At 37.2% G+C, this 10,820-nt stretch overlaps 1 protein-coding gene across 2 annotated transcripts; it reads left to right on the top strand.

The window, feature by feature from the left end:
• LOC18791425 (TMV resistance protein N) lies at window positions 4,071-9,749 on the top strand. Of its 2 annotated transcripts, XR_002269945.1 has the most exons (6): window positions 4,071-4,685; window positions 4,958-6,059; window positions 6,242-6,589; window positions 6,702-7,787; window positions 7,927-8,455; window positions 8,818-9,749. XR_002269945.1 is itself a non-coding variant. In XM_020555979.1 (5 exons), exons 1-5 carry the CDS (start codon window positions 4,198-4,200, stop codon window positions 8,368-8,370), a joined length of 3,468 nt encoding a protein of 1,155 aa, XP_020411568.1. In that variant the 5' UTR covers window positions 4,071-4,197; the 3' UTR covers window positions 8,371-8,693. The 2 variants fall into 2 exon arrangements, 1 of the variants encoding a protein (XP_020411568.1); XM_020555979.1 differs by lacking the exon at window positions 8,818-9,749 and having other exon boundaries at window positions 7,927-8,693.

The following is a 10,820-nucleotide window of genomic DNA, read 5'->3' as shown; positions in this document are numbered from 1 at the left end:
GATGTCTACTCTTAATTCAAAGCAAGATAGCTAACATGCAAGCCAAAATAGCGATCAATCATTCAAACTAGCATATTAACTTATAAGCATAATGAATAAGAACAAAAATCATAATTGAAACTTGGAAACTAATCAAACTTGAATACTTAAGAAAAGAAATTTCATAACAATGAAAAATAAAATAAGAACTCAAAAAAACTTAAAGAAACATTTAACAAAAGTATTTTGTTACAACAACTATAAAGGAAAACTAAGAGAATTTGAGGGAGAGAAGGGATAGGAGCTCTAGAGAAGTGTTTGAGAGCTCCCCCCTTGGGATGTGTTTACAAGCTTGGAGAAACTTACTATTTATAGGCCTGAGGGAAGTGAAAATCGGAATTAAGTATTGCTTCTACCTACAACACTCACTTCATCACCAACTTACAACACTTAATTCACCAACTTTACCTAACACACAATTGCATTTGAAAATAATTCCTTTTGTCTTTAAGCTTAGTGTTGCAGCTCCCACTTCATCTTCTTTTACTTCATTTAGCTGTTGCAAAACTCCACTTCAATTATAAGTATTAATATGCTTCATCTAACCTTCCCACAATCAATAACACTTCATCATGCATGACAATGCATTGCAATTAGATTGTGGGCTCGTTTTGGGCTTGTTCCTATAATCTGAAAAATCTGCAAAAATCTGCATCTTCAAGATCTTTGTCTTATCTTTCCAAGAATATGCAGCCCAGCTCAAGGAAAAATCGGAAAGACCTTCAAATGTCATTTTTGGCCCAGTAATGCAGATGCTGCTGATTTTTTACCTTAAGCTGTCAAAACTTGCTTAACTTCATCTAGAAGACTCGGAATCATAAACTGTAAAATGCTACAGAAACTATACTTCCGCATCTTTCTAATGATATATGGCTCATTATCTGGTTCTTCTTGAGCAAGTACAGTCCAATCCGTGAAGTTGACGGATCTGCAGACACCGTTTTGAGCTAACTTGTCTCCAAAATGCATTTAATGAGTCTCAAGCTTATTATACTGAAACAAACACAAAAGAAATTAAACACACAAGTTTAACTCAAAAACATAACCAAATCATAAGTTAGAAGGGTACAAAATGATATGTAATTATGCACCGACCAGTCAGTAATTCCGTTCAATGATGAAAACTCAGTGCTGTTATGCATATCAACAATATAAAGCCCAAGTGAAGACTTCCAAGTGAAAACTCAGTGGCCGAGAAGAGGAAGACATTGTCTCAATAAATATCTAGTGCAATCAAGTGCGGCAGTTAATAGAATGCAATAATTAATGCAAGCTTGATCATAATGGTTTGAACGTGCTGCTTTTGATTTTTTAAATCTATACAATGTTGTGTAGCTTTATTGTGAAGATAACAATGAAGACAAAATGCAGCATCTTTTCCTTTATAATACTCCAACCAAATAAATGAATCAAACCATTTGACAAGAAAACGTCAATTACTCTCCCCTAGAAGTGTTTGAGGCATGTCATTTTGGCTTTTAGGCTGATACGGATCGCTTTATAGATAGGCTCTTCAGATTTTTTTCTCGAAAATTGGGATTATAATAAGTCATTGGATGTCTAAGTCCAGGGCTTGCAGGAAGATTAGCTAATATTTCATCCAACTCAGTGACCTCCAATAGTTTTGGACCTCCCGAATTATTCAAGGAAGGATGTGAATTAGGCGGATTATTTGAATGATGATTTGAACTAGACGGATTATCTCAAGAAGGGTTGGAACTAGCCGGATGATTTGAAGGAGGGTTGGAACTAGGCGGATTATTTGTAAGAGGGTTGCAACTAGACAGATTATTTGAAGGAGGATTTAAACTCTTTCTCTTAAAGTACCATTCCATAACTGTACAATTAAAACAAAATAAGGGTTTAATATCTATACCTATGACTAATTGATTATAATTTATCAAATAAATAAATAAATATCAAATTATCAATTAAATAAACAAATAAAATTTAATTATATCTCGAATAGTGTGTCATGTAGCCTTTTCCTCCTCGAGTTTGCTATTAATCTTACTAATACAAAGAGAGCTAAATAAGAAAAAATAAAGGATAAATAGAATTGCCGTTTGCTCAAGAAAAAAAAAGAAAAAGCATTCGACTTACTTTGGATTGGCGTACTCAAGAAGAGGAAAAAAAAAACGTAGGATTCTTGTGATACACACACACTTTGATGAAATTGGGTAATGTTAAATTGGTCATTTATAAAGAGAATTCCAATCCCACTTAAACAAGGAATTCTCAAAACTCAATTGAATAAAGATAACTCCTACTTAAAACCCAATAAAGTAAGGAATTATAGAAATTGGAACAATTAAGTAAGGAATAATAGAAATTGGAAAGCCCAAGAGAAATGGCCCAGCAGCAGCAGTTTCCTTATTTTTTTTTTACGTTTTTTTAAAACCCTGGTCCAAAACGACGTCGTTTTTGGCCAGGCTTTCTTAAAAAAATATATATATAAAAACAAGAGCATGCGCGGTAGCTGTAGCGCCCAGCCTAGGTGGTTTGGGCATTTCGTTCAACATGTTGCATGCACATCTGGTTTGAAGCAAAGGTGCAACTCGAGCTGCTCTAATGGAATTTTTCGGCTACCAGAGGTGTAGGTGCACCTCCTTGTGCCTGCACAGTTCCATCACTGTCCTCCATCACATGAAAACCCGTCAATAATTCAAGTAAAGAGAATGTTTTCCCACTGAGACTTCCTCAATATTGATCATGAGTAAAGAAGAAAGTGGCATTTCATGGTCCTTGTTTCTCAGAGTTTTTTTGTCAATTATTTCTCAAACACCGGAATAGACAAATTTTCATTTTCATATCTTGGTATTAGACAAGGAAGTTTCATTCTCAAGAAATTCTCAAGAAGTTCATGCCAAGTTACAACCAAACGCCTAAAGTTACAACCAAATAGGCACTTAGCTCTCTCTCGCCTACAACCTTCTTTTTTCTTTTTTATATGGAAGAAAGTCATGAAAAAAAAAAACAAGCCAAAAAGTGAATAAACCATCCCAATTTTAATACTTTAAAAACTCGTATATGATTTTCTTCCATTACTTTTATACCTATTTTTCTTTATGAAATGCATCTTGCATAAGGTATTTATATACATATATACCAAAAGCTAGTCGTCCCCTTTTTCTCCTCCATTCCACTCCCCTTTATTTTTCTTTTCTTTTCCCCCCTCCCTTTCTCTCTCCTCTTCTCTGCATCGTCTTTTTATGAATTCAGATACAAAGCAAAGAGAAAGCTTTTGAATTTGCTCACCCGTTGTGGGCAACATTCCTGGAAAACCCAAGAAGTCCTGTTGTGGGCTCTCCACCATGTGAAAACGCATCATACATACAGGAGAACAATTATCATTGTAGATTGTTGTGGTCATCCCAGTTTCATTCCATCTCTTCAAAACAGCATCCACACCTCTTTTGAGAGAGTGAGACTTTTCAGCAAAAGGAGAAAACATCCTAGAGACTAAAGAGCACTCCACCGAAAGCATGCCTTCTAGGTCCCATTTGGTACATGGGAAATGAGACTTGAGGATGAGAAATCAATTGCTTTCCCATGTTTGGTATGTCCAGGAATGAGAAATCGTTGCCTGACCAATGGGAAAACAAGGGAAAAGTAAAGTTATCCTCCCAACTTGAGTTTTGTTTTCCCATTCTTTTTTAATTTAATTTAATATAGGTATAATTGAAAATTTATACAAACTTTGTTTTCCATTTCTACTCAAAACAAACATGGAAAATGAAATAAAGTGATATCTCTTGGTTACTTTCCTAGCATTACCAAACGTGGGAAAGGAATCTTCCATTTATAATCTCTTGGGAAATGACATGAGAAATGATTTTCCCTCAAATTTGTTCCATGAATCAAACGGGACCTAGAATAATACAAAATTGGCTACAGGTGGCAATAAACAAAACTTGGTTTCACTTTCAACAAGCATTGACAGGTTGTGTCAAGGAAGTTGTGGGCTCTTCATCACGTGAAAACACGTCAATAACTAAAGACCGGAAGTTTCAGCGACACTTGCTTACCATTTCATGAATTCACGTCGTTGCTTTTTAAATTTGCTCACATCCAAACTCTTCAAGTAAAGAAGACTCATATTTGGCTTAGCAAATCCAAAGAGAGAAGCAAACACTGAAACAATCATCTTTGGCTTCGATGGCCAACCAAGGAGCCTCTTCTTCTTCTGCCCCTTTCACCAAGTCATGGAAATACCATGTCTTTCTGAGCTTTAGAGGTTTTGACACTCGCTCAAATTTCACAAGCCATTTGTATAGTGCTTTGCGTCGAGAAGGAATTAACACCTTCATGGATGATGATGAGCTCAGAAGAGGAGAAGAAATATCAAACGCACTTCTCACAGCAATTGAAGACTCAAAGATTTCTGTGGTTGTCTTCTCCGAAAACTATGCCTCCTCAAAGTGGTGCTTGGATGAGCTTGTTAAGATTCTTGATTGCAAAGAATCAAATCAACAATTGGTCATCCCAGTTTTTTACAAGGTGAATCCATCAGATGTACGGAATCAAAGAGGAAGTTTCAGGGATGCACTGGCTAACATGGACTGCAATAACTTGGAGAAGGTCAACAGATGGAAGGAAGCACTTTCACAAGCAGGAAAATTGGCGGGGTTCACTCTGTCCGATGAGTAAATTTCCAACCCCCTTCTCTTTTCGTTTCTTTTTTATTTTATTTTTCCTATAACTAATTCATTAGGTTTAATGTATGAGTTAATCGATCATCTTTTGAGAAAATAAATTATAAGATGTGACGAAAAAAGAAAATAAATTCTAAGAGTTAATTTATACATTTTGTGTGTAGTACGTTCCTATGCTCAAGGCCAAAGGAAGGCCTTTTTAAATGACTTTTTATAGAAAAATGCCACGTGACTAAATGTTTCATATGCTTTTAAATTTGCAGATATAGATCTGAAGCTGAACTGATTCATAAAATTGTTCAAGACATTTCACAGCAAGTAAGAGACCGTACATATTTATATGTGACAGAGTATCCAGTTAGAATGTGCCATCCTGTAGAATATATACTTAAGCTTTTAGATTTGGGGGAAAAAGACGTCCGTATGGCAGGGTTATGGGGAACTGGTGGAATTGGCAAGACCACAATTGCTAAAGCTGTTTATAATTCAATTGCCCATGAATTTGAAGGTTTTTGTTTTTTGGAAAGCGTTAGAGAATGTTCAATGTCGCATGGAGGTTTAGCCAAACTGCAAAAGACTCTTCTTTTTGAGATTCTAGGGGGGAGAAAATTGAAGGTGACCAATGTTGATAAGGGAGTCACTATGATAAAGGAATGGTTGAGGGGTAGAAAGGTTCTCTTGGTTCTTGACGACGTGGATGACATGGAACAGTTACACAAGTTAGTTGGGGCATGTGATTGGTTTGGTGTAGGCAGTAGAATTATCATAACAACAAGAGATAAGCAACTGTTAACTGCTCATCATGTTAATTTAATACATGAGGTCAAGATTTTAGATGATCCTGAAGCTCTTGAGCTCTTCTGTTGGCATGCCTTCAAAAGAAGTGAGCCTCCTTTGGGTGATTATGTGAAACTTGCAGAACGTGCAATACGCTATGCTCAAGGCCTTCCTTTGGCCTTGAAAGTTCTCGGTTCTTGTCTATGTGGTGGAAGTACAGATAAATGGGAAGCTGCATTGAATGGTTTCAAAAGCACGAAAATTCAGGACGTTCTCAAAATAAGTTCCGATGCCTTGGATGATGACGGGGTAAAGGAGGTTTTCCTTGACATTGCATGTTTCTTTAAGGGTAGAAATAAAAAGCGTGTGACAGAATTACTTGTAGCTTGTGGCCTCAACGCTGGGTATGGCATTGAAGTGCTCATAGAAAAGGCACTCATAAGTGTTAAATTAGATTATATTGAGATGCATGACTTACTAGAAGAGATGGGTAAGGACATAGTTGAGCAAGAGTCGCCCACTGAAGCCGGAGGTCGTAGCAGATTGTGGTCTCATGAAAATATCGAGCATGTTTTGGCGAATAATACAGTAAGTAAATTAAATTATACATGTGAGTGTGTAATGTTTTATTCAATTCAATAACTTACATCTTGTGTGTTAAGTATAACAATTATTATTATTTTAATCTTGAAGAAAAATAGAATTTGAAACTCTTGCATTTTTGTAATATATACTTTGTAACAATAGTACATTTTTCCTTTTTTTGTTAGGGAACAAATCAAATCACACGCATTGTGTTAAATTTTCCCAAGCGAGATGATGATAAACGCTTCATGTTAAATTTTCTCGACGGCGATGATGAGAGACAGTTAAATTTCCACAACCCATATGAGATTTGCTTGAATGCTGATAGTTTCTCGAAGATGAAAAATCTTAAAATTTTCATAATCTATAATGCATGCATTTCTGGTGATATTGACTATCTCCCAAACTCGTTAAGAGTGCTTGATTGGTGTGGATGTCCGTTCCAATCTTTTCCCCCCAGTTTTCGTCCAAAGCAACTGGTTGTGCTCAATATGCTTTGTAACCGCATCAAACAACTAGGGGAGGGATTGAAGGTACTTTAAACTCTCTCTCATCCCTTAATATTTTTAAGAGGTCTCATTTATTAACTGATGTAAGTTTCTTTAATGCTATCCATTTGATTTTTATTATTTTTTAATTTTACAGCATTTCACAAAGTTGACATCTCTGAATTTCACGGGATCTTTATTCCTAACTGAAATCCCCGACCTATCCAGCAGCCAAAACTTAAGGTCCTTGAATGCGAATGGTTGTACAAGTTTAGTCAAGGTTCATCCATCTGTTGGATATCTGGATAGACTTGAAGTATTGTCTTTTTGTCACTGCCATAAACTCAGGAAGTTTCCAAATAAAGTTAGGTTGAAATCTCTGAAAAAATTTCATCTTTTCGGTTGCATAAAGTTGAAGAGTTTTCCAGAAATTGTGGACAAAATGGAATCCTTAAATGAATTGGACCTTGGGGTAACTGGTATTAGAGAGTTGCCTGCATCAATTGGACATCTCATTCGGCTGAAAGAATTGGGTTTACGTGGAAGTGCTATAAAAGAGTTGCCTTCATCCGTTGGAAATCTCACTGCCCTGCAAATTTTAGGGTTAGGTGGAAGTGCTATAGAAGAGTTGCCTTCATCAATTGGAAATCTCACTAAGCTTCTTCGTTTAGATTTATGCAAATGTGAAAACCTTGCAAATCTTCCACAAAGTATTTATGAGTTGCAAAATCTGCTGTTTATTAATCTCGATGGATGCCCAAAACTTGTCACACTTCCAAATAACTTGATCTCTGAAGTTTTATCGAGTGCAGAATCACTTCCTTTGAAGGTTCGAACCAAAGCATACATTTCATACGGTAGATGCTCGCTGGATTTTAAAGAGTGCAATGTATCAGACATTGATTCCTTGGAGAATTTTTGTTGGTGGTCCAACTTACGGAAAATTAATCTATCCCAAAGCAATTTTGTCAGACTTCCTGTGTGCATTAGCAAATGTGTCAACTTGCGGGAGCTTTATTTGAGTGGTTGCAAGAAGCTTGTAGAAATTCTAGGAGAACTTCCAGCGTCTATAGAAAGGATCAGTATGGCTGATTGCATATCACTGGAAAGATTTTCAACATTATCAAAGATACTGGAAGACGGAGACATGCAATTGATTAAATTCATGAACTTGTCTAATTGTCATGGGCTATGTGATAATTTAGGGTTGGACGTTTCAAATATGGCAAAATTATTTAATGAGGTAACGTATTTATCTTTTTTATTTATTTTATATAATTAATATGAATATATTACATGTATTGTTAATACTATAGTATGTGCGCTACACGCACAACTAATTAATAATATATATGACTATGTTGTGTTGTGTTGTTTTACAGGTGAAGAGGAGCAAGGGGATTGAGGTTAAACTATCTGGCAATGAAGTTCCGGAGTGGTTCACTTTTCGCAATTACTTTAATGACCACGTTAGGGACTATGATGATGATGATTGTACGAATTACGAACTTCCTATTGAAATTCCTCGGACTTCCGTATTGGAGAACACAGAATTAGTTTTGTGTGCTGTTTGGGAAATTACGGAATCATTTGTTGACATTTGTTTTCTTCGATTTTATATGTCGAATTATTTTCAAAAAAGTGATTGGCATATATCTCAAGGAGAGACACGGGCAGGTAATGTGTGGCTGAAATGTGTTCCATTAATGTTAAATGATGAATCAACGCCGCCTATTTTTCGAGTTGTTGTTTACGGCGGTGGGTTGCGCATCAAAAGCATTGGGGCCCACCTGGCTCATATCAGTATGGATGGCAAACATAATTGATGAAAATGAATTAGAATAGATGATGATGGTGATGAAGTTGGACCCAGAAGGAGAACAAAGATGTGACCTCTGTCTGCATTTCAAAGTGAGTTCGCATCACTTTATTTTATTTTATATTATTAGCCTTCCTTTCAGCACAAAACTGGTAATGAGTTGTATTATTGTTTACCATTTAGTGTGTTTCAATCGTAGAAGAATTCTAAGTTAAGTACGTGCTGTATTGTTGTTTACTCTCTTAGGTGTTGATGTTGAAAACTTACTTTGAATCTAATGCCACGAGTTTATTGTAAATTTGAAAGAATGCGAGAGTGCTTTTTTTTTTTTTTGGTGGTTCAGTTGGCATGTGATCTTACATGACTGATATAACTGAGTTAGTGTATGAGTAGGTTGTTTGTCCACGCCTTATTTGTTTTTATCTTACAGATCTTTTTTTTTTTTTTTGGTCAGAAGTGAATTTCATTAAAAACTCACAAAGGGCATAACAATACACAAAAAGTGAGATCCAACCACTAAGCTCATCAACAGAGTGAAAATAACAGTGGCCCAAATAAAGTGCAAAAGAACCAACAAGTTAAAAACCTAGAAGGCATTAAGCCCACACAAGCCCATACAAGGGCAAGAAAGTTAACAAACTCTAACCAAAATTCAACAGAGCTGCCTCCGCCATCGCCTGAGACGACATCACCAAGACAAGTTGAAGAGAAGAGCTGCCACACCCAAGGGGCACAAAGCGAACAAATCGCACAACCAACAAATCCACCCAAATATCTTATAATCCCACATATTACAAAGACACACACAAGAAAAAAGAAGTCAGCCCCAAAAAAACCATCACCTCCCAAATCAAACTTGGCAAAGCACCAGAACAAACACAAAAACCAAACAAACATCAACATAGTAGAAGAAGATGGTGCAGGCACCCGAGAAAGAGCAAAAGCTTGAACTCTACACATCTTCAGAGTTGTGCGCGGGAAACCGCATTTTCGGCTAGCCAAAGCTGCTACAAGGTGAAGCCAGATCAAAAGGGAGGAAACTTTTGGTGGGAAGGACCAAGACCATAGAGAAGGGATTTGAATGGAGTGTGTGAGGGAGATAAGAGGAAATGGATGGAGGGATTATAAGTGAGTCATTTTCCTCTAGGAAGAGATTATAAGCTGGGTGCCCCAACTGTTCGTTTTTGTATTTTTAGCATCTCCTTGTTTTCCGATATTTCTATTTTTGAATGCCTCTTTGCCACACACCTCAGGACGACTTCCTCTTGATTATTTTTATGCCATAACAATGACCTTGTGTTGTATTATTAGTCCTAATATGAACCCGTGATGTCTTTATATTTATTGTTTTGCTATTTTCTTATGTAATGTCGGTATGTGCTGAAGAATGTAAAAATAAATAAATCCATACCGATGACAGCTATTTCAGGACCAGCCATCCCACCCTCGTGTGGGCCTGCTTAAGAAAGTATGGAAGCTCAACATTCCTCTAAAAGTGAAGATTTTTGCTTGGTTGCTAATTCGTAAAAGAATTCAAGTGAGAGCCAGGCTTCATAGATTCATGCAACATATTAGTCTGATGTGTCCCTTTTGTCAAAGCTTACCTGAGACTATTCAACACATGTTTATGGACTGTCATTTTGCTAAGGATGTTTGGGCTCTTTCTCCTAATCTCATACCCCTTCCCTCGCAGACTGGTGATCTGTACATTTGGCTTCTGTCGCTGAGCCCCACGTCCACAAAGTCTGAATTGGACCCTTTCTCCAAAGCCCTCCTTATCTGTTGGCAAATCTGGGAGGCTAGGAATAATGTGGTGTTCCATGACTCTAAGGCCACCCTAGCTAGCTGTTTTCATGCTATTGCTTGTGTTGGTTTGGACTTTTGGAGGCTTAACTCGACGGCCAGATTTGACTCAGCTGATTCCATGATGATTAAATGGCATCCTCCTCCCACCGGCTGGATTAAGGTAAATTCTGATGGGTCTCTTATGAATTCTCATGCTTCCACAGGTTTTGTCATTCGGGATAGCGAGGGGCATGTCCTCATTGCGGGCTCCAACAATATTGGTGAAAATTCCATTAATGTTGCTGAATGTGTTGCTCTTCGTGATGGTCTTGCCGCTGCTCTTGATAGAGGATGGGATCGCATTGTGATTGAAGGGGATTCTAAACTTGTCATTGACAGTATCCGGGGTAAAGCTAACCCCCCTTGGTGTATCCAACAGATTATTCAAGATATTTGGGCCCTGTCTTCTTCTGTTACAAGCGTCCGGTTTCAACACGTCTTTAGGGAGGCTAACTTCACGGCGGATGCGGTTGCAAAATTAGGTCATGGTTTTTCTAATGAAGTTTTGAAGGAGCATGGACTCCCGCTATCTGTTAGGACCCCCTTTTATTTTGACCTCTTCAGGCGCTCTTGCCCGCGAGGCTTTCTTTTTGTTTTTAGAAATACAAAGTG

Source organism: Prunus persica, chromosome G1 (assembly GCF_000346465.2).
Source record: "Prunus persica cultivar Lovell chromosome G1, Prunus_persica_NCBIv2, whole genome shotgun sequence".
NCBI lineage: Eukaryota > Viridiplantae > Streptophyta > Magnoliopsida > Rosales > Rosaceae > Prunus > Prunus persica.
Note: the sequence above shows the minus strand (reverse complement) of the source record. Positions and strands in the feature narration are given on the sequence as shown.